The sequence below is a fragment of the Ostrea edulis genome, chromosome 4 (genome assembly GCF_947568905.1).
Source record: "Ostrea edulis chromosome 4, xbOstEdul1.1, whole genome shotgun sequence".
Taxonomy (NCBI): domain Eukaryota; kingdom Metazoa; phylum Mollusca; class Bivalvia; order Ostreida; family Ostreidae; genus Ostrea; species Ostrea edulis.
The window spans coordinates 66,481,882-66,507,168 of record NC_079167.1 but is presented as its reverse complement, the minus strand read 5'-3'; the positions used below and the strand labels follow the sequence as shown (position 1 = coordinate 66,507,168).

The following is a 25,287-nucleotide window of genomic DNA, read 5'->3' as shown; positions in this document are numbered from 1 at the left end:
CCAAAGGGTGTTGGTAATAGGTATAAACTACCTCTTTTCTGAGTGTAAAAAACAAATGGCATGACAAACCGAACCATTTTGCTACTTCGATGTCCAGTGTACGTGACCTTTGACCCCAAAATGGATAGGGAACATCTTCATCCCATGGGTAGTCCATATGTAAGATATGGTGACTGTAGGTGGAAAGGATAACGCTTTAGAGCCCGGAAACCATATTGCTACTTCGATGTCCAGTGTGCTTGACCTTTGACCTTTTGACCCCAAAATCGATAGGGAACATCTTCATCCCATGGGTAGTCCATATGTATGATATGGTGACTGTAGGTCGAAAGGATAACGCTTTAGAGCCCGGAAACCATATTGCTACTTCGATGTCCAGTGTGCTTGACGTTTGACCTTTTGACCCCAAAATCGATAGGGAACATCTTCATCCCATGGGTAGTCCATATGTATGATATGGTGACTGTAGGTGGAAAGGATAACGCTTTAGAGCCCGGAAACCATATTGCTACTTCGATGTCCAGTGCACTTGACCTTTGACCTTTTGACCCCAAAATCGATAGGGAACATCTTCATCCCATGGGTAGTCCATATATATGATATGGTGACTGTAGGTGGAAAGGATAATGCTTTAGAGCCCGGAAACCATTGCGTCTACAGACGGACGGACAGACGGACAACCCGATTCCAGTATACCCCCCCACCCTCCCCACAACTTGTTGCGGGGGGTATAAAAACTTATTCACAAATTTTAGTTCATTTTTCTGAAACATTGGTTTTTAATTGTGAATACAGGGACCCTTGAAGAAATGGGGAGTCCTCTTTTTTGATAGATCTTGGTCTGTTTTTGTTCATGAGAGTTAAATGGATGCTTCAATCATTATCAAAGTACACACATAAAATGTTAAGATAATGACATACCTATATATTACATGTATGTACATTCAAATGAGAGCATTTGGGGACTTTCAAAATTTTTCTTGACATGTATGATTGTTATATAAAAGAAAATTGTATTACAGGCAACAGGCTGTTTACCATCAGGCCTCAGCTCCTGTTCCGTCAGCCACGAGTCTGTCCTGGTGCTGCTCGCGTAGGAGAACTGGCTATCCTCATCCACTTCCCTGAAGGACTCCACGAGGCTCCGATGGGAGGTGCTCCCCGAGGAGGCAATCGACACAAAGCTACGATTAGCCGACAGATTAAGACTGGAGCTGTTGTCTAGCGAGTCTGAAGGCTCCTGGTTGACCGTGATGAAGTCTGGTTCCTGTTTGATGTAGGTCTGGCCGGTGGTGAACTGGGAGCAGCTGTCTGAAGCCTCACTCTGGACTGGGGACACACCCGGAGTGGAGGACTTGGATCGCCTCATTTCTTTGGCTTCCTACAGTATTTATTTTGTTACCAAAGGCATGGATAGTGTACATTGGACATCAACAATAGACTTTTCATACAAATAAAAAATACATCAACAAATTCTAACTGGTTTTTTTTTTTTTGTAATACAAATGACAGGACTGTATCATCAGTCCTTATAAAATCATTCCAGGATCACCGCAATTGCTCTGAACCACCAACTCATTGAATTTCACAACTGACAAAATACGACACAATAGTTGACATGTATTATAATCGAGTAAACTACTTTAGGCAGAGTGTGGGAATTAACTAGTCTGTGCGCATGTATGACGTATTTTGTCAGTCGTCAAAGTGTGTAAGTCACTGGTTCATGGTGATCTTGGAATGACTCTAAATTGAATAAACTTTCATAGTATATCTAGTTGTTTTTTAGTACCAGGAGAGTTTCTCTCTTGGCCTTGAGTTCCATGGCAGACTCTATGGATGTTTTCCCCCGTCTGCTTCTCAGCCCCTCCACCTTTACTGTTGTGCCCAGCACGGGAACTCGGCGCCTGTTGGACTTTGGTGTGGACACTGGGGGGGTGGTCACTATAAACAAACAATTCTATACCCAAATCTTACGAAAATCATTCTGCATACCAGAACAAGAGGCCAACAGGACTTAACAGTCACCTGAGTATCACAGCCCATACAGGGAGTCTCATATTTGAATTTAAGCCTCAATATGGAGTCCTTTGTGCACATGTTTATGATCTTTCAAAATAAGCATACAATTCCTTTTCATTTACAGAAGAAATGGAAGTTTGAAGCATATAAATCATTTTGACCCCCCCCCCCCCCCCCACCTCCTGAACCCCTGACCTGAATTTCACAAGTTATGAAGAGGACATTACAAACATCATAACCATGCATTTAGTTCATCTTTCATGACTGAAAGTAGAGAAGAAAAAGTAAAAATTATTTCATACATTTTCTATTTTGTGGCCATATTGGCCCTGCCCAAGGACCTGAAACCCTGACCCAGGAACCATGAATTTCACATTAGTTTCTCTCAAATATATATGGGAGTAGAGAAGAAGATTTTCTAATATTTGGTACATTTGCAATATATGGCCATATTGGCCATGTCCTAGGTTCTGAACCCCTGTCCAAGAAGCCATGAATTTTACAATTTAGGTAGAGAGCTTCATAGATATCATAATCTCTGAAATATTTTTGTGGTAGACTCATTTGAAGTTTTCTGACCTTTTTTTACATAAGGGGGTTTCATTGTAGTAAGCTTCCACCAGCCAGTCTCCCCCAGTTCATTGGCTCCTGATGTAAAATGATGAGGACATCCTGAGGACAAGGTCCCTGCTACAGTTCCATGCCACAAAGTTGTTTTCTTCCTGAAATACAAATACAGTTATGACTCTTGGTATCGACTGATGACCTAGTTTACTTTTTCTGCCAAATCGACATGTAAATGTATATCATGAACAACAAAGATACAAGTCAGTTTAGATGCAGTCTTTCGATTTTAACCACTGGTCTGAAAATCAGGACTTAAAATGATATCCCAGGATTAAAATGGGAATATGACTATAATCAGAATCAACAGCAGATAGAGATCTTGTATTATACATGAAAGAAATCTGAATAAAATATGAAAACGAAATTCAAGTAATACTTTGTGTTCTTGGTGTCAGAATTTCTTTCAGGTCCACTTAAACAATCTGTCTACAAAGCCCAAATGACCAATGCTCTCAAAAGTTTTTCATGGTGTGATTTTTATAACCATTTTTGACATCAGTGACAATATCAATGATATGAAAAAATTTCAGGAAAAGAAGATTAATTTGTCATCACTAGGCCTAGCTGCAGAACTGTAGCTCTCTGAAAAAATATTTTGACATAACAGAGAGCTACAGAGCCACCCCTTATAAAAACCTTCGATTTACGGCGCACAAAAAGCTGCGCACGGTTGAGGCCTTATATCGTTGTATTCTTGAGTTACTGTCTCATAAATTTAATATCAAAAAATTCTTAACATATTTTCCTATTATACTTGTGTCTAAACATACCTTCAAATATTCATTAAAGCCCCACACGACCTGAAAACTCCCAGCTTCAAATGATTTTGTTTGTTGACGTAGCCATGTTAGGTAGCCGGGTCAGTTCGTACCCTGTTGTTGTTGGTATATATTCATAAAATTCGTTATATGTTATGTATTCGCTCTTCATTTATTATCAATACGAATAATTTATAGAAATTAAAAAAATAAAGTTTTTCTAAAGGTAAAATAAGCTCTTGATTCATGAAAATGCTACTAAAGTCCTTAACACTCGTGTGGCAGAGATGGAGACCGGACCAGACTAATGAAAGCCGCATTGCCGTGAGTTTAGCTATTTGAATAATTATTATTTAAAGGCACTGGGATGATATATTATTTAGAATATTTAGCTAAAATATTTGTGGGGATATTAGTTCACATCTAGACGTTATTGTGCAAGTATGGAAATTAACCAGGATTCGAATTGACCGGCTACCTAACATGGCTACGTCAACAAACAAAATCATTTGAAGCTGGAAGTTTTCAGGTCGTGTGGGGCTTTAATGAATATTTGAAGGTATGTTTGGACACAAGTATAGTAGGAAAATATGTTAAGAATTTTTTGATATTAAATTTATGAGACAGTAACTCAAGAATACAACGATACAAGGCCTCAACCGTGCGCAGCTTTTTGTGCGCCGTAAATCGAAGGTTTTTATAAGGGGTGGCTCTGTAGCTCTCTGTTATGTCAAAATAATTTTTCAGAGAGCTACAGTTCTGCAGCTACACTAGGCCAAAAAGAAATTAATTACTTGGTTCTCAGGCCAGTTTTGTCAAAAATAAATGTGGGAGGGAGGCCTTTTTTTTTTTTTTTTACCTTTTGACCTCATAAAAAACAGATAAGGGATTTTTTTTGTATTTCAAAACTCCCATTTTCTAATCCAATGCTTAATAAACATTGAACAAAGAAATCAAAAACTTTATTTGATTTTCCGACAATTACTGTAATCGGCATATTACCAAACTTCTCAGGAAACGTCCAACTAGTTCCTAGGTGGAGGGAACCATCTCTCAAGGAATTACATAGTTCTAGCATGGAACATGCATTTGAAAATCCACCAACTATATGCAACTAAGTATTATCATTGATCCTTTTCGTATCTGCACCAAAACCAATGCCATTGTGCCAAAACTAACTGGCCAAAACTATCCTGTTACATGTAACTCGGCGACCATTTGCAACTAGGCCACATGTCTGTATCATCCAGACGTTTGTCAAACGTTTTACTGACAGGAGTATCTAAAATGCGATCAGGGTTTCCGGATTTTTTGTAGCATCCTACGATCGCATGACAGAAATTTTATTTTATTCATTCAATGATAAAAATGGGTAATGCGCATTGTTAACAGAGATGTCATGTGGGCGGGCCTGAGAACCAAGTAATTGATTTTTTTAGGGCTTAGTAGAATGTATTTACGTGCACGTTTTTACCTGTGTGATCCGAACAGCGTGTTCCAGTGTCTGTCTATGTAGGCACAGATGTGTTCCTTCCACCTGTAGTATCCGCGCTTCCCCGACTGTCCGAGTGTCTGTAGATTGTATAGAGCCAAGTACACAACCTGAGTCCTACAACACGGAAACTCGAAAACTTAATACAAGTAAATAGTACAGTTACAAAGTGATTGACACCATTTTTATCACAGTAAAACACATATACAGCAACATCCTTTCAATGAATTGATTCATTAAGGAATTTTTTTTTGCAGGTTTGTATCATTGGAGGGAGGACAAAAGGTGTGAGTGGTGTTAAGTGTTAAGAGGGGTCACAGCTAATTATGTACTACATCTAATACCCTACAGCCTGGCTTGAATGAAATCACATCAGTAATTATTCTTTGCTAACTACATGTATGCTCTGGGAAAACCATGAACTACAAACCACTGCATTTTCATTCTCTTCACATCCTCCTGACCATCTTCAGCACAGTTGGAGCAAGTAAAATTGAAAAACACATCTCCCACCATGGATGAGGGGGTCCCCGTCTTCAAACAGTCTTCAAACGATTAAAATCAGACAAAAGGATTTTGCTAGCACACAAAGAAGTAAACAGATGCACAATCAGATTTGAATCTAGACTTTTAGACATGTAGAGATGTAAAACAATTTTCACTATGCAAATAAAATAAATCTAAATAATATTCCAAATGATTTCTCATCTAAAGTTCTGTACTTCATCAAAGTACTGAATTGATTCTAAGATCTTTATCACATTACTGTTCAATCTAATCTCAGAGATTTCAATTTACTAGAATTTATCTCAAGTTCTACATTCAAGACATTACAAATTTACAACCACAAGTATATATATGATTTCTGTTGTTTTGTTTTATAATAATTCATAAAATACAGCTTTTATATTTTGCAATGATGACATATTCAAAACAGTGTGAAAAACTGAAAAAATTCAAAAGTTTTACAATTCCTTCCACCACAAAATCTGTTTCTAACCCCGAAATCATCTAATTAGATTAAGAACACTCAAATGAACATGATGAACAATCTTTTCTCTATCACTCCCCTCCCCCTTGTATATGGCTGTTTTTCCTTAAAGTAGCTCATTGCCCTAAAATTTTATTTAATGGTTCCTTGTATGAATTATGATTTCACCACTGAAAGAGTGATACACGCTCTCAACTATTTTAAATGGAATTTTCTCCAGAATTTGAGTGTAATGAGCCACCGTGATTTAGCTCTGACTACAAAAGCGACAAACCAACAACTCACCAATATGAAATTTCTTCTCACAAACTTGACACTTGAGAAAAGGGGTGTCTTCCTCTATGCACACAGAATTGCAGTAACACACTGGTTCAGACACCTCCAAGTCAGCCATTTGTCACCGTTTACCTTTATAGGGATAAAGCAAATCAGTGAATTCTAAAACTATATTTAGGAGAAAAAAGTTAATTCTTCTCATTGGCAAAAAGTATACATTATATTCCAAATTTCTCACTACAAAAAATACAATTTACATCTTGTAAAAGTTACAAAATGGCCTAATACATAAAATTGTTTAGAACTTTAAAAAAGTTTAAGGCTTCATTCAGAAAGGTTAATGGGAAAAAGGCAAGGCAAGATACATAGACACCATCAACTCTGCCTAAAACTGTGTAGTACGTGCATTTGTTCCTTTACTTAAAATCTATTATCTGTCAAAGGCCTTCAAATCGTGTATGTGACCCTTAAATCTATGGTCAGGTGCTGTATCAAATGCAACTAAGCTATCTAGTAAAAAGCAATCGAACTGCTGCAACCATCATATTCTCTTCTCCCCTTATTATTGACCAGTTCCAGTTCAGGCACCATATGCACCAATGTACATTTACTGACAAAGTCTTTTAACACCAGTTGTTTTGTTTTTAATGACATAAGAATGGATGTTGCCTGGAGCAGAAGCTTAAGGTAAAATTCATTTAATGGTTTACAGACATCTGTTGTCAGGGGACCCAGTTTATGACAGTACTATGCTCAGGTCTGTTTTGTAGGTCAAATAGAACAATATATATGTTCCATTGTAATTTGAATACCCTGTAAAACAGCTAGCTTTAGCTCAGCCAAACGTGCTCACGCACTCAAAAATGTTTTTACACTTTCAGACACATACGTAGCATTTAAATAATTAAGTACTAGAAAGGATTATTTTCACTTAATTGTAAACATTCTGGCATTTGTGCATTTAATAGGAACAATGTCTGTAATATTCAATGATGTGGTGTAAATTTAAAATGACGAAACCCGTGATCACATGCTGCTGGTAGAAATCAAGACTAAATATATCATGCAACATGCAGTATTTATAAAATGAAAATTTGGCAGTCTGTTGTCTGATTGCAGGTCAATATAACATAGGTTTTAGGATTGTTGGAACCGTACCAAATTTATAGATTTTAATGATTGAGGGGGGAGGGGGTGTCTCTGTAACAAAAAATGACATTTCATGGTTTAATCATAATTTCAAGACAAGTCGGTGATTACGGCTTATTAGGTCTATCTCGTAACTACTTTAACATAGTAAACATTAATGACTAAACAGAGTTGAACTGTCTTCGAGCCAAGCTTCTATAAAAATCAAGCATAATCTGTATCTGCAGCGTGTTAGCTTTACAACGTTCTGAACATGAATATCATTGTGTATCCTAAATTTCAACCATGTGTTGCATTGAATTTTTCATTTGCTGGGGAACAGTATAAAATCAAGAATGTGACGACGAGAGAAGCACAACAAACAATATTTACGAAAGGTCTTCGCTTTGCAGCATCGTTCTTTCCAACATGTGCTTTAATGTTTTGGTTTTAGTTTCGTATTCATATTCAAAATAGGAAAATATGAATAATCTTAATTCAAATGGTATCATTGAATAATGTATTTACAGCTTCAATTCAACAAGCCAATAATATTCACAGCTAGCTGTAAAAAATATTTGGAATTTTCCGAAACTGTGCACAATTTTAATTTTGGGGTCGGTGTAAAACGTGACAGTCGTCGATAGTTGTGTAACGGGAAGGGAGAAAATGCAACGGACCAGACTGGGATTCGAACCCGGGCCCCCTGAATCTCTAGTCAGGTGCTCTACCAACTGAGCTAACTGGCCACCTGTGATCGAACCCGGCCGACCGCTACATTCCTCCCTCCTTAAATTGTCTTCGCCCTCGAAGACACAACCCAAGTTCTTATTTGCCCCTGGGAGGACTTTCACCTCCAAGTCCAGGGGTGGTCAACGGCACCAAATCTGTAACGGGAAGGGAGAAAATGTAGCGGTCGGCCGGGTTCGATCACAGGTGGCCAGTTAGCAGAGCACCTGACTAGAGATTCAGGGGGCCCGGGTTCGAATCCCGGTCTGGTCCGTTGCAATTTCTCCCTTCCCGTTACAGTTGAAACAAGAAAATCAATGTTCCCAGTGAATTCGATCTTCCTTCGTGTTTTGTTTGTGTGCGTCCGAATTCGTAATTTTATTTGTCCAATGATGATATTATCCATATCCAATAATTCTTTAAAATTTTGTGACATTTGTGTTAGCGTGTGTGCATAAAAATCAGTCTTCGTTCATAGTACTAATCACGTTCCTGTTTTACTTTTTAAAATGAACATTTCGCGGTATAACACGAAAATTACGCGTATATTCGTTTTGACGCGGAAAAAAAAGATTACCCACGAAAATGCAATCTCTACCCAGAGTTATCGTTCCTTACACTCACCTACACCTCTGTAAACGTCTCAAGGGTTTTACAAGATTTTTGTAAAATGGCACGTATGCTCAAATAAAGTATGGTTTTGACTTCAGTTACAAAAATATACGTAAATAAATAAATATTGAGCAGATGTCAAGTCTTTTTGTGACACAAGAAGCATTGATCTGGGTTGAAACGTAGATATTGGGTAGTTCTATTGCACCCGGATAGGTACATGAAGAATATATAGTAATGGGAAAAAAATATACAAATAGTTGCTTGTCCTACATTTTCCCGATATTTTATAAAATAGTTCTTAGTTTTATTAGCCGTAAAAAAAAAAGTGGGGGGGGGGGCTGTGTCAAAACTGAGTCCTCTGCTCTTGAGGTCTTTGTCCAGTGTTCACAGTTCGCGTCCAAGTCTCCTTTGGCCGCCATCTGTCTCTCATCCCCTAGGGTGTCCGTTGCACATAGGACTGTTCTGGGAAGCGAGTTAAATAGCATAAGGTCGACAGGTCCCAGCTCCAGCGCCGTTCCTGGGTCCTTTTCACCATGGTGGCCATTCCCGTCCTGTCTACCAAGTTTTCATTGAAGATGACATTTGGTTAGAATACTAGTATCCTGAGGATGCACCGCAGGCACTAGTTCTGGAATACTCCTATCTTCCTTTCGATGGTAGTAATAATTTTTTCAGAGTACTGAGTCGTACAGGAAGATGCTGAGGATATTCCTTTTGAAGATCCTGACATTTGTGTGGATGCTGAGGCCGGTGGATCTCCAAATGGTCTTGAGCATAGCAAAGACTTGGTTGGCTTTGGTGGCCCGAGTGTTAATTTCCTGATCACAGCCACCGTCTGTCATAAGTTTTCTGCCCAAATATATACAAATTCCATCACATCCTCCAATGCCCTCCCACTGACTATGACCGGGTCGTTGAACAAGGCGTTCTTCCGTGGTACCCGAGTCTTCCTGTCGTTGATGCTGGCTGTATCACTGAGGCACTCTGTCTTTCACTGTATGTCATGGTATCTTTTAGACAGCAGTCACAGGTCGTCTGCATAATCCAGGTCCTCTAAGACTGAGGTCACGGTCTATTGTATATTTTGTCTCTTGTCCTGTGTGACACTCTGTCAACTGGTTGTTGTGGATGATCTGGCACTCGAAATTCTCATAAAGGGAATCGTCGGTGCTCACCAACTTCTGTGGAATGGCATAGTATTAAAGGGTCTTTCAGCAGAGTGAGACACGATGCAAGCTGTCGAAAGCCTTCTCAAAGTCAGGAAATACCATACAGAGGGCTGTTCTATTCATGTGAGTTTTCAAGGATCTGTCGGAGAACAAAGATGTGGTCGATACATGAACATCCTTTCCAGAAGCCTGCTTGTTGTTGGCACAGTAAGGAGTCAACAGTTCCTGTGATGCACAGGAGGAGGGTGCCGCTGAAGGCCTTGCTGGTATGGAACAGACACGTGGTGCCTCTCCAGTTGTTGCAGTTTCCCAGGTCTCCTTTCTTTGGCAGCTTCAAAATAACTCCCTTCCTCCAGTCATCTGGTATGTCTTCCTTGTCCCAGACATCCTGGATGATCTGATAAATAGACAAAGTCGCAAGTATTAAATTGTATTACACCGTTATTACTTTAAATGAATGAAGTAAAACTTTTCTGAGGCATAATTTTCAACATTTAAAAAAGATATTTTGCATTTGGAGTGAATGATCTTACACTAAACTGGAAAATTCCAGTATGTAACGTTTGTCGTTAGTCTTAAGTTCTTTTGTAAAACGCGCCCCAGGTTTTTCTGCTCAGCAACTGCCTCGGTCATCTCTGCAAGTCGCTCGAAGTACTGTCGCTTATCTCGTCTTGCAGAAGTCTTCACCTCTGTCCTTCTCCCTGTGCTCGGTTGCTGCTCTCTCTTTCAGCCTGGGTAATTTGGTATACAGTAGCCTTTTTCAGCTGTTTCCTCTCCTCTATTGTTCTTCATTTATCTGAAGATATATCTATTCAGACTTTCGCACTCCTTCTATAGCAAATGGTCTCCTTCGCTGTTTCAATCATGGCTTTTGTTGAAACTGTCGACAGTCAGTGCTGCTTCATCTTGAAGGATACTGAATCGGTTCCTCGGTGCGATGTTGAACTCTTTCTTGACAGTTGGTCCCTTCATCTTGGCAACATCAAGACGCTGAGTTCTGGCACCTTCGATCTTTGCTTTCCTCAACTCCATAATCGGTTTGGCCACCAATAGGGGGTGGGTGCTGCCAACACCAGAGTGTCTTCTCACTAGAATTTGAATTCAGCCTTAAGTAAAGCAGACGTTCACTGATGGGTCTCCACTGTAATACAGCAATGGTCTGCTTCCTGTCGACGATGAGGACAATCCCTGCCTTGTGGTTGTTATCCTGCCTTCCTGACCAAATGATCACCTCCCATGAATTCAGTATTTGCGTCTGTCCATCTGGCCTCGGTCACTCCTAGCATGGTGAGGTTGTAGCTGTTCATTTCTTTCCTCTCCCGTGTGGATCAGGGTTAGAATAGGTCCTCAGTATCCCTTGCTTTGTCGTAAGAGGTTACTAGATAGGGTGGTCCTTCAGGTGAGACCCAAAAAAGAGGTGCCGTGTCAAGGCAGGTGTGGCAAAGATAAAGATAGCTCCCTACTTGATGGCCATAAGCGCCGAGCAGAGACCTAAATAAAGAGTGAAAGATTCTCGAGAGGATATACAATCAATCATTTCTTCCACTGCCTGTGTCAATTTCCCTGCTTGGAACAAAGTCCTCCTATTCCAGCATCCAACTCGAATGTGTTATTTTGGCGTCAGGATATCCGCTATCGGGTTAGAGACGTCCCTTCGGCTTTCGACTCCCACCGATATATTATGAAGTTCTTTCCCTTGATGTTGTTTCTGTAACAAACAGGTTTAGCGGACAGTATAGAAGGAACTTATACTGCCTCGCTAGAGAGCAAACTTTTTAGCGATGTGGTAGAGTCTCTTCCTTGATCACGCATGTTAAGCAACGGCAGGCTTGATCAGCACTAGGCTGGGTGACCACTACACGTTACAAATTGATGGTAGCGTAGTGAGTCTGGTGTTTGGTGGACCCTTTTCAGGTAGACTATTTTCGGATCGAGCTATGGATGCAGACGTGGTTTCGTCGGGGGACGACGGGTGATTGTCGTCGATAACAGCGGATGCCGTTGGTAAAGAGGTGCCAAACATACAGAGAGAACTCGCTCCAAGCGGAACGAAGCTTCCCTCAGCGGCCGGGGGGGGGGGGGGGTGTAGCGGACATTATACGAGGGAACTTGTACCGTCTCAGTAGGGAACTAGCTTTTCTAGCGATGCGGTATAATGTCTCTCTTCATCACACAAGTTAAGCAACGGCGAGCGTGGTCATCACTTGGCTGGGTGACCGCTACACGTTACCACTTCCCTGATCGGGGGGAAGTGTAGCGGACAGTATAGAAGAAACTTATAAGTATGTACTGCCTCGCAAGAGAGCTAGTTTTTGTAGTGATGTGGTAGAGTCTCTTCCTTGATCACGCATGTTAAACAATGGCAAGCTTGATCAGCACTTGGCTGGGTGACGCTACATGTTACAAGATTTTTAACGGGGTGGGTTTTCTAGCCCCTTGTCCATCCCCCTTCCTTTCTTATCCAGGCTTAGCGCTCGTGATGGCGGTGAACTTTGCCACGGTCCAAACCACGGGTTATTTGTTTGTGGAATGGAATGAAACCCGTAGTTTGCAACAATGGTAGACAAAACATTAAGAGGATTCAGTAAACAAGATACAGGATTATTATAATATATGTTTGAATACTTTTGAGCTCACCTGAGCTGAAAGATCAAGTGAGCTATTCTGATCGCTTGTTGTCCGTCTGTCTGTAAACTTTTTACATTTTCGATTTCTTCTCCAGAACCACTAGGCCAAATTCAACCAAACTTGGCCAAAAGTATCCTTGGGTGAAGGGCTTTCAAGTTTGTTCAAATGAAGGGCCATGTCCCTTTCAAAGGGGAGATAATCACAACAATGCAAAAATAGGGTGGGGTCATTTAAAAATCATCTTCTCAAGAACCACTGGGCCAGAAGAGTTGAAATTTACATGAAAGCTTCCTGACATAGTGCAGATTCAAGTTTGTTCAAATCATGGCCCCCGGGGGTTGGATGGGTCACAATAGGGGATCAAAGTTTTACATACAAATATATAGGAAAAGTCTTTAAAAATCTTCTTCTCAAGAACCACGGAGCCAGAAAAGTTGAGATTTACATGAAAGCTTTCTAACATATTTCAGATTTATGTTTGTTAAAATCACGGCCCCCAGGGGTAGGATGGGGCCACAAGGGGGAATCAAAGTTTTGCATACAAATATATTGGGAAAATCTTTAAAAATATTCTTCTCAAAAACTACTGGGCCAGGAAAGTGGAAATTTACATGGAATCTTCCTGACATAGTGCAGATTCAAGTTTGTAAAAACTTTGGCCCCCGGGGGTAGGATGAGGCGACAATAAAGGATCAATTTTTACATACGAATATATAGGGAAAATCATTAAAAATCTTCTGATGAAAAATCACTGGGCCAGAGAAGTTTACATTCACATGAAAGCTTCCTGACATAGTCCAGATTCAATTTTGAAAAAAATTATGACCCCGGGAGTAGGTTGGGATCACAATAGGGATAAAAGTTTTACATGCGAATATAAAAAAAATCTTTAAATATGAGCCAGGGTGACTCAGGTGAGCGATGTAGCCCATGGGCCTCTTGTTCAGTAATACCGTAAAGCATATCTCTAAAATTTGTCAGTCTCTGTGAAAATACATGTACATGTATCTACATTCAAACTATCGGCAACATACATTTTTCGATACTCAGATCTATGCAATATCAATATTTTTGTACAAAGCCCGACTGCCTTTCCATAGTCTGTTTTCTAAACATGAGGGGGGGGGGAGGGGTAACCCTGCTATGGGGGGGGGGGGGGGGGGGATCTACTATATAGTAGTGTTTCCACAGGGGAAAGGCTACTATATACATGTATAGCCATTTTTCCGGGGGGGGGGGGGGGGTCTACTATGGGGAAAAGGCTACTATACAACACCGGCTATGTTAAAAACCATGACTTTGGTGGGGGTGGGTGGGTGGGTGTGTTATATTGGCTTTCAGACACCAATACTTTTCAAGCCTTGCTGACGATGATAAAATTACAATATTGTCCGCATACATTAAACAATTAACAGTTTGTGTATGATGTGAGACATCAATACATCTGTCCAAATATGCTAAAAGAAACCTAAAGTAATTGGAAACAAATTGTTGAGATATAAATTGCAATTCCTCTGTAATTTGAAGGGTTTTTTGCATTGTCAGACTTAAAGATTGGAGCTATGTATCCATTGGCCCAGGTTCGAAGATAGACACCATAAGTGAAACACGTTAAAAAGTTTGTGTATACAGGGAATAAAATATGACTGGCAATGTTTTAACATTTCGTTGGATATCAAATTAAGTCCCTTTGCTTTTTCAGCTTTTAAACTAGCTACTGCATCCACAATTCCTGTTTGGCCCCATACACAGGCCAATGCAAAATCAATCTAGACTACTTGTTCATCCAGAAATCTCAATCGGAAGGAACATCACTTGGCCTTTTCCGGGGAATGTTTATTTCCCGGAAAAGGCCAAGTGATGTTCCGATTGCCAGAGACAATGCTACACAAGTACGTTATAGTCGTAAACCAATGAGCTGTATATTGGATTTCAGTTCAGAACGAAAGTGGTTAAAGACTGGCGACTTACATGAAGATCATTTTAATCAGTTCTGCCAAGTTTTCATGCATGCTACTACTTTCCATCCAACAGTATTTGATTTTGTCAACAAAAAATCATGCATCTCTGCATCCTGAGCACAGTGCTTTTACACAGTACGATCTTCAATATGCCTCTCTTATTTTTCATCACAAACTCTCAATCATCCACTGTTTGTTTCAATAATGGTTCCATATTTCTCTTTCCATCATGGAATTCCACGACTGTCACACAAAATGAGAAGGGACACCACAAAAAGCAAGTATTCTTTTTTTATTGATACAAATGATAAAACCATGGAATATCACAGACTTAAGCTAGTTGAAAAAATCAAGAAAATATAAAATGAAAGAAAAAAAATGACACTTTGTTATAAAGTATAATAAACTTTCCTGATGGGCCATTAATTAGATTTTTCCAATCTAATAATAATCAGTCAATAAATTTTATAGTGCAACAGTTTAAAATTTGAAAAATGCTCTGTACCCTTGTACACCAATTCCAAACTTTCCTAATTTACAGATGTATATTTCACTTAACAAAAAGTAATTGACTGGACTGCTTTGTGAAAAAAATAAATGTGTAAATATAATATATTCAAATATTTTCATATTTAATCTAAAACTGTTTCATAGTGTTAATTTCAGCACTCAGATGTACATCCAAATTGTAATAATTAATAATAATAAATAATTTACTGCAACATTAACTTCCCTGACAAAACGGCAATACTCATTATCAAATCACAAATCAAAATTTTACAACTGTTGTGCAGATGATAATAAATCAAGCAACTCAAGTAGCGACAAAGTAACTCAAAAACTGCTGAAAAAAATAATTTCCATAAATAAAGAAAGATTTCAACCAAAAAATTCCATGGTTTTGTATTAATCTTGCCCAAAAGACAGAACCTTGTGCAAAACCCAAACAGAAAACAAATACCAGACACACTGATATAAAAGATAACCATGCTCTTGCTTCCTTGTTGTAGTTGTATTTCGTAAATAAACTTTTAAGTAATCAAATGTTAACATTTATTAACACAGCTAGTATTTTCCTATAGTACAAGCAAATTTCACTAAACATTCAAGTATTTGTACACATATATACACAGAATAACCAATCTTAACTTCTGGTCTGATCTTTTGTCCCAAAATAAAGTTTCCAACACATAGTATCAGTCAAAATTGCTCACAATGCTATTCCAATCTAACAAGTGATAATTAACATCCATCATGGTTTTTTGGAGGGGTTTCATCTAATAAACACATCTGAAACAGTTTCCAAGTGCTATGTAGTATATAAATATATATTTCATGAACTAGATATTAACCAATCAATTACACTCTTCACATCTGATGTAACTAACAAGAATTCAAAGAGCATATACAACAAATCTTACCCATCCTCTCTCACAATTCATTCAAATAAATACAAGTGTTTCAATCGACTTGAAAATCCATGCATGTGTTATCCAATATCTAAGTCACATCCTCATATACATGATTTCACTCTTCTGTACACTCTAGTGCTGCAATCTTTAAACAATTGTGTAAAACTTTATTGCACATAGTTCTTACACCAGTTTTTCCTCACTCAATAACTGTAAAGAATTTGTGGGGGGAAAAGTGCATCATAAACACAGCAAATTACCGGTTTCGTGCTGATAAAAAACATAGTCAATGCTGGTGAGTGTCAGGTCAATCAATACGGGTGATTTTATACTGCAAACAAAATGTAACTTTCAGTATTACATTGAATTTAAATTCATAAATGTGCATAATACTGCGCACTTCATTCTCCCCTGCTGGTGAAAATAAAGTTTAGAGCAATGAAGGTATGTGAAAATAAAGTTTAGAGCAATGAGGATATATATATCTATGTGTTTTTCTTGAATGTGTCACTGTCTTCTGAGAATCTCCATTTGAATACTGTGATATCAGTGTCACATCATTAATAAACAGAAATACATGCATGATGAAAAAAATATTTTAAAATTAGAATTGAAATTTTTTTTTTCAAACTTTTTTTCTTCTTTTTAAAATCATAACAAAATTTAAACGGCATCTAATTTCTTATATAAAATTTTATTACATAAATTACATTTTGTTAAAAGATTAAATAACAGGCCAAACCTATTTTTAAAAAGGCTTTTCCATTCAATACATTAAGTATCTTAATTAGCATTAATAAACCACACAAACAGCTTCAGGATGTACCATAAATTCTTTTTACACAATCTTTACTCATACTACTGATGTCTTATAGGAATGTACATAGAATTCTAGTCAAGGTTACAATGTCTGCACATTAGGTAAATGTAAGCACTCAAAGCCAGCTAACGGCCTAGTACTGAAACTACTTCTCTGCATCGCAAACTACAGGTATTTTATTCTACAAACACAATATGTAATGGAGGTCAATCACAGGAACAAGACTTTTAAAAATGGAATATAAATCAAAAATAAACTTCAAGCTCATCTAGTAATTGATAAATTTGTCTTGCTTTAAAGAAATAAAAAATGAAGCAAAATGAAGGTTAATCATTAATAATATCAATAATCTGGGTGCTATAAATAAATTACGTTAGGTAGGGATGGGAAATGACTATGAATGTTACTATCGATAAAACACAAAAGCCTACATTTTCCTTTGCTTTATTTCTACAAGCATGCTTGGGAGATCAAAGGAAGGAAGTTATATATCTACATTGAGCAATTTTACTGGCATCAGTCTCGCCATATTGACCTAGCAAGAGTCCACTGACCAAGGACAGGAAACCTGATGATGCGAAATTTCTGGATGACATTTGAATTTTCACATCAACATGTATATTATCACATGCATGTCAAATTGGGTGAAAAATAATGAAGCAAATTCTGAATTAGTATAAAAGGTTCCACAGCAAATATTCTACGTAAACAAAATTCAAATACATGTAAATATGTCTAAATCACAGCAGCATAATAATTCTTCATTAAACCCAATTTCATTTTCAAACTAAAATTCATTCTTATTTTGTGCAAATTACAAAATTCTACAAAAAGTGTCAAGTATTTTTATGAATAAAACCAATTGTGCGATATATTTCCTGGAAGTCAATGAGTGTAGAACTGTGCAGAATGATGTTGGCTGCCTTGAGATCATTCTTCATGATAATGATATTTTTTCCCTGTGTGTTGTATGCGAGGCTGCCTCTATAATTTGTGCTCTCCAATCCAGTAAATGATTGTGAAGTTATGCTAAGGCAAATCACTGCATCTGCCAACCTGAAAAAAAAAATTTTTACTGTTAAGTTATGAAGATAATTAAAGGAATCAGTTTTTCAATGCCAGATACATATAAATTAGTAAACTTTTGTTCCAGTTACTATGTGTCAATCAATAATTGCATATAACATTCACATGCATGTATACAAAAGTTTTTGATTACATATTTATTTGCATGAAAAGCTCACAGCATTTACAATACTTTCATAATATTTTGGTCACTTCTGCAGTTTAATAGAAATATACCCATTGTAAAATCGCTCAAGTATTTTTTAGGGTGGGTGGGTGTTAATTCAAGATTACCCTGCATATTCTCTTTGGTTAATAGTTGTCTTTGCTAGAACTCATTCATACATGTATCTCATATTGCATAAGAATTTTCAAAAATTAATCAATTTCTTTACTATAGGTTTAATAATTCCTCCTCACAGATATAAATTATACAATGTCAATATGAGTGAAATTCCAAAGCGAAGTAACACTAAAATATTGAGATCTATGTTGGAACCATTATATTTCCTTCCTTAAACAATGATATTTTGACACACACACCCCCCCCCCCCCCCCCCCCACCCCCGATTTTACAGCATGTATGTTACAAATTAGTGTTTCACATACGCAATTACACAACCAACAGATGAGAGACACTAGAAGATAAGGATAAAGACTTCTTCACACCATTTCTCATTTTAAAATTATATTTTTTCTCTCCCTCCCTTTGTTATGTTCTATAGATTGCAAATTAAATTCATGCTTAAACCAAAAATGTTCAAACTGATAAATGAAATCAAACTTCCACACAAATTACAAGTGACAAAGAGTGTCTCATGCACAGGAAAAGAGCTAAACATGCCCAATATCAAAGCTGCCATACAAAGTATACATTAACATTTGGAATTCAAAAGAAAGGGGAAGGTGCCTCAGTGACATACCATTCTATTTATTTGAGGGGGATGATTTATTTTCTTCAACTACAACTGAAATTTAAACACACATGAAAAAACTGAAAACATATAAATACTTGCTACAGTCCACGTACACAATGTTAATAACATGTTTAAACTCAAGCTCTTTGTAATTTCCAAATGAACACAGCATAATGGTCTTAATTTGTACATTGCATGGGTCACAGAAATGTTTGGCTTCAAAAATATGGGGAAAATAGGACCCACCCCCTGATATTATAATAGGACCTTTAAAGGACAAATCCAGGGGTAGATCTTGGAATTTTTGAAGGGGGATTTCTACCATTAAAGGTTTTCAAGGGGGCTGGGTTGGAAACCCTCAAAATGTGTTATTTTTACCTCCCTTTTAAGCAAAGTTTTCTTACGAAAGGGGGGGGGGGGGGGGGGGGGGGGGGTCCAACCCCCTGAGCATTCCCCACTCTGGATCTGCCACTGAAATCTATCATAAATAGTTTTAAAATTTTGACAGACTCCACCTCCCCTCACATCTGCCCACATTTACTTATATAGCTTTGCCTTGTTATTTGAATTTCCAAACTTATGGTGTTGAAGGTATTTTCAAGTCATTAAAATTGTGTGTTACATGCACAATTTTTTTATTTTACAAAATCAAAGCAAAAGGTCGACATAGCCTTTAACAATAACTTTCACGAGAATAAATACAACTTCATTTCCCTGCTCACAAATATACTATAGGACAATATTTATAAATAGCAGAAGCCATATTTATATATACATATATTTTACATAGTAACCAATTTTTTTTCCAGGTATCACAGGACAAGTCTCAGGTATACAGGACTTTAGAGGACATGATTAATTTTTGATAGGAAATATGGGATTTATAGGACACCTATGACCCATGACATTGTTATGATAGTGTCCACAGTTTGCCAGTCCTGTGTAATGGGTGCTAACAGTGGCAAACAATAACGAACAACATCAAGACAAAAAATGAAAAATAACTCAAGGCAAATCTGACAGTCTACAGTAACAAGGAAATTATCACGCTAATCAAACCTCATTTACAGTACATCATTCCAAATCAAAATCAAATCGCAGAGAATATTAAACTAAATGTGCATCATGAAAATATAAAAATATCAAATCTTTTGAAAAAGTGGTACTCACCAGTTTGCATTTGGTTTCCGAACTGTTGTTGACCATTACCCTGATCTTTGTTGAACACCTGGAATGGCACTGTAAAAGTGGTGAACCTTGGTCTAGTGTTGGAGTTATTTCCCTGTATAACACCAGATGGCGCTGGATGTATGGTCACTGGAGATCCACGGAAATTACTGATCTGTTGTGGAATTCGCGGATTGAGTGGTTGCCCTCGCTGAGTGTCGTTAAATTTCTGTGGGGGTGAGAAGTTATTGCTCATGTTGGCCGCAGGAGTGTATGGTCTCTCTTGGAATCCATTCTGAACAGTGTTTAGGTTAGGTCTAGGCTGTATAGACACATTACTGGGACTCCCTTGTGGTCTGTGGTTCACAGTCATGATCGGGGTTTGGCCTCGGGGGGAGGGCATCCTCTTCTGCTGTCCCTTTGGTAAGGGAAGCAAAGGTCGACTGGTATTAGCCACAGGCAGTGGATGACCAACATTTGATGGCTTCACTGCTATGTTAGGAGGTGGCCGTGTCAAATCTGGAAAATTAAAGGTCTGTATAGTGCCCCCCCTGTTGTCTATAGTAAATTGAAAACTAGGTCCATTGGGCTGCATGCCATTAGTTGGGGGCACTAATCCATTGTGAAGTGGGACTATGTTGCTGACAGGAGGCGGAGGGGGTGGGGGGACTTGTGAGCACTGTAATGGCTGGTTGAAATTGTTGACAGCCTTTCCCTGAGATGGTGGGGGTTGGGAAGACACCAGTGTGCCTGGTATTGAAGTTCTAATAATCTGCCCACTGGCCCCAGAATTCTGTGGCATCAGTTGCAGGACTACAACATTGTTGGTCAGAGATGAAGCTGGAATAGTCTGGTTTCCCAGAGGAGTTGTTTGTAATAAATTATTCCCTGAATTTGATGGATTGTTTGCCATTATCATCATAGTTGAATTATTCATTGCAGCATTACTATTCACGATACGATAACTGCCATTTAAAGTTGTACTGGCTACACTATTTTTCAATGCTACTGGTTTACTGGTAGTGCTAATTTTCAAAGGTTGAGCAGCAGGTTTGGGTATAGCAGGCTGCTGTTTGACTGCAGGCCTCTTGGCGGGTGGCCCCCTGCTACAGTTACTGCTACAGCTAGAACTGCGTGACCTACTTCTGCTGGAATACGAGCATCCAGAACTACATGAAGAACTACTGGATGACCGGGATCGACTGCTTCGACTGGAATCATAACTGGGACTTCGACTCTTGCTGCTGTAGGATCCGTGGGTATCGCTCCTCCTAAACTGAGCTCGACTGCGATTGGACATATTTCTCGGTCTCTTGTTCAGATGCGACCCTCTGTCACTAGTATGATTTTGTTTACACTGACTGGGTGACCCTGGAGGTGTCCTGGGGCCCTGCTTTTGAGTTGGTGGGCTTCCCGGGGGTGTTCTTGGCCCGGATGGCTTTGCTTTAGCATATGGAGCACTTCTAAAATGGTCCTTGTGAGACTGAGATGGTTTTCTGTGCACATTGCTATGGTGATGGTTTATAGATTTTAGCTGTTTTTCTGTATGTTTGTTTTTAGTTAGCTCAGAAGATGCCAATGCTACCAAGGCGTCAAACCCACTAGTGATCTCCCTTGGTTTAGGCTTGCTGTGTGCATCTCTGGAAGATGATTTTTCTGTTCTGTGTTCTGAAAAATAAATAAGACATAAATTTATACTTTGTGAAATAATCATACATACAATAAAACTTCTGGAATAAATTCCAGCTTTCAGGTTCTTTAATAATTGACCTGCCCTTGAAATCTCAAAATACATACTGTTGTAATTAAGATGTTCTCATGTTTAATAGTTCTCTGTGTCAGCTGGCAATCATAATAGATGTACATGTATTTCCTCCAATCATATAGTATCAAAAATTGAATATGTAATGGTACATAAATTTATCGTTAACTAATGCTAGTCTGGAGTCCAGATACATAACTACTGTAGTATATATGTAGTTACAATTCAGTATCCGTAATTAACACATAATAGATGTTTATTTAATATCCTGGATCAAGTTCATCAGTGCTATTAACTTTCATAAAAACTTCTGTTACATCATATATTTCTTCCCATGTATTTTGATTAGAGTATCTTGAAGTATTTCTTGCCATGTGAAATGTAGCAGTTTGCATCGGACGTCCAGCTGTCCCCCGTCATGCATGCACGATCTACACGTAACTATTATATCCAGTTGTCCGTTGTCATGCATGCACGGTCTACATTAACTATTACGTTCAATTGTCCGTCGTCATGCATGCAGTCTACAGTAAGTATTACGTCCAGTTGTCCGTCGTCATGCATGCAGTCTACATTAACTATTTACATTAACTATTATGTCCAGTTGTCCGTCGTCATGCATGCACGGTCTACATAAGTATTACGTCCAGTTGTCCCTCGTCATGCATGCACGATCTACATTAACTATTACGTCCAGTTGTCCCTTGTCATGCATGCACGATCTACATTAACTATTACGTCCAGTTGTCCCTCGTCATGCATGCACGATCTACATTAACTATTACGTCCAGTTGTCCCTCGTCATGCATGCACGTTCTACATTAACTATTACGTCCAGTTGTCCCTCGTTATGCATGCACGGTTTACATTAACTATTACGTCCAGTTGTCCGTCGTCATGCATGCACGGTCTACATTAACTATTACGTCCAGTTGTCCGTCGTCATGCATGCACGGTCTACATTAACTATTACGTCCAGTTGTCCCTCGTCATGCATGCACGGTCTACATTAACTATTACGTCCAGTTGTCCCTCGTCATGCATGCACGGTCTACATTAACTATTACGTCCAGTTGTCCGTCGTCATGCATGCACGGTCTACATTAACTATTACGTCCAGTTGTCCCTCGTCATGCATGCACGAGCTACACGTAACTATTACGTCTAGAAATCCTCTGTACTAATCTGATAATTATGCTAACAATATAATTGTAAATTATTTCAATGTAAAAGTAAGGATGCTAGTGACCAGCTTGGATCAATTGGTCAATATTTGTTGTACCAGGCTGACTAAAGCCAACACTCACTACTTTAATGTGTTATACAATGGAATACTTTAATCAGACTGTCTGTGGTACATGAACGTACGTAAAACAAGAAAAGAAAAACAATTTTCAAAGTATATTTATATATGTAATTATCATATCTATTGAAGGCAAGTTTTAGAGAGTCAGTTAAGCATTTTTTGGGGTATCATATAATGGTAAACATGTTTCTTTTGGAATTTCAGGGTTTTTTTTGTTTTTGTTTTTTAACTTAAAACCAAAGAAATCTTGCTGTATCATCATCATTCATTTTTTATAGGGGAAATAACACCATTGTCATAGCTTGACCCAATACAGTAATTCCTGTGCCTATGTATTCCCCTTACACATAATGTTGGAAACTGAAAATAATATATTTTATCCCCAGCATAAATACTCAGATACAGTAAAAGGTTTAAATTCTGCAAGAACTGTTAATTGCTTTTTGTTTTTTGTTTAAGGGCAAAATGCCAATTCATTTTTGCCTTTAATTACATGTCAAAAAAAAACCCCAGGGTTCAGAGCGGCATGTAACTCTCCTCTATAACTGCTAAAAATGCACACAATTTTCCTTCAAATTGCATTATAATCTTCTTCTTTCAGAAAAGAACTGATTTGAAAGGTTTCTTATTTAATACAGAATGTGGGAGGTGGAGGTGTCTCATGTTCTCTTCTACACAATGATTACTCACTATTCGATTTGTGGTACTTTTTTTATTACCTTTTACAGCTGCCTTTGTGAATAGGGGACTGTTTGTTTGAGTGGACGACTCCGACCCGGGGGTCCTCACAGATCCTGCAGTGAGTGTCACAGAACTGCTGGAAGCTGGTGAAGTCTGGTATACATCTGGTCTTGGCTTTTTCGCCACACTGGGAGAAATCTGATCTTTCTGTTTTCGTTTAATAATAACTGGTTGTTTCATGTGGTTGTTGTTCAATATCGACACACTGTTTGGTTTGACATGGTTATGTGCCTCTGACATCTGAATCAAAGCTTCAGCTAGATTCAGTTTCTGAGACATGGTCTTGTCTTCAGATTTTGAGTGATTTAACAGACTGAGTGATCCCTGTTTAGATGAACCAGTGATATGGTCCTTCACGACAGCTTTGATGTAACTGTTTATCGTTCTGCCACTGGGGTTACTTTTATTAGCACTTGTGGCATCAGACCGGTTTCTCATCAGGGAGTTAGCTGGAGAAAGGCCTACGTTACTGACACTTGAACTGTGACCCGATTCCTCAGCCGTGTCTGTACTATCCACACTACTTGACCGACTGATAGGAGAATACATAGCCAGCAGTCTCTCAGCCCTGGTTAATTCCTCTTTTGTAGTTGGAATGGATTTGTTCTTCTGCATGTCGTCCAGTCTTGCCTTGTCCAGTGGTATACTGACCGGTAACGAGGGCTTTGTCTGACCCTCCTCCGCCTTCACCTTTCCTAGTGGTATACTGACAGGAAGTGAAGGTTTTGGCACACCATCTTTTACCCCCTGGAAGGAAATTATTTTTTGGTTGACACCATTCACAGGTTTCAGAGCGATTTCTTTGACAGGTTTCATATTTTCTACCACTGCCATAACAGGAACAATTGCCTTTATGTTACTGTCTTTATTTTTTTCTCTCTGGAGAGCACTGGCCTCAAGCAATGAATGTAGAGACAAATTCTTGGCTTTAAGATCTTGCTTTGACGAGTTGAGAGAGGACTGGACAACAGTCTGGACAGCAGACACTAAGGTCGGAGTGGTGGTTTGCCCAATAGAAGATGATGGTATGATCCCTGAGCTTTGAGAAACAGTTGGAGACAGAATGCTCCTCATTCCAACAATAGGTACAGCTTCCTTTATTTGACTACATTTAATGGATGGTTGTGCTATATGAGCATTGCTTGCTGACTTTGTGGATGGGGTTGATGGTGCAGCTGAGGATGATGGGACAGCCATGCATGATGGGATAGCTGTTGTTGATGGGTTGGTTGTGGTTATTGGGGTAGCTATTGATGATAGTGTAGCTGCCTTAGCTAATTCCCCGAGTCGTTGATATAGATTTGGCACAAGTTTCTGGCCCTGAGCTAAGCGGAGGAAGTTTTCCTTCTCTACCTGTGACAGATGCTGGTTTTCACTCTCCAAAGCCTGAACCTCAGCCTCTAGCTCTCTCACTTTGTTAAGCAGCTTTTTCTTCTGGGAGTATGTAGTGCTGACATGTTTGATTAAATCATTCGTCAGCTCTGGTTTGACAAATCCATTCTGTAAAGTAATTAACACATACTTGTACAATGAATATCATTTCATGCCATATAAATAGTACTGGTAAGGCAATGTGAATAATTTTGTCAATTTGTGTGTTATGGCTGTAACATTCATATGTATGTAGAATGGACATACAAACCATAGTGTAACTCTGCATGGAAAAAATTTATAGGTAGAAAACTACCAGAAGTGAATCTA

General features: G+C 38.6%; 1 protein-coding gene across 1 annotated transcript in view; it reads right to left on the bottom strand.

The window, feature by feature from the left end:
• LOC125670883 (uncharacterized) overlaps nucleotides 1-25,287 on the bottom strand; it is a 60,974-nt gene that overhangs the window by 10,428 nt on the left and 25,259 nt on the right. The window contains exons 22-30 of the mRNA XM_048906328.2: nucleotides 23,565-25,086; nucleotides 19,781-21,445; nucleotides 11,554-11,562; nucleotides 6,176-6,229; nucleotides 5,330-5,444; nucleotides 4,882-5,016; nucleotides 2,602-2,744; nucleotides 1,793-1,944; nucleotides 1,039-1,381 (exon numbers count right to left, since the gene is read on the bottom strand). Of these exons, the coding sequence (XP_048762285.2) occupies nucleotides 1,039-1,381; nucleotides 1,793-1,944; nucleotides 2,602-2,744; nucleotides 4,882-5,016; nucleotides 5,330-5,444; nucleotides 6,176-6,229; nucleotides 11,554-11,562; nucleotides 19,781-21,445; nucleotides 23,565-25,086 (4,138 nt within the window). The remainder of the gene's footprint in view (nucleotides 1-1,038; nucleotides 1,382-1,792; nucleotides 1,945-2,601; nucleotides 2,745-4,881; nucleotides 5,017-5,329; nucleotides 5,445-6,175; nucleotides 6,230-11,553; nucleotides 11,563-19,780; nucleotides 21,446-23,564; nucleotides 25,087-25,287) is intronic.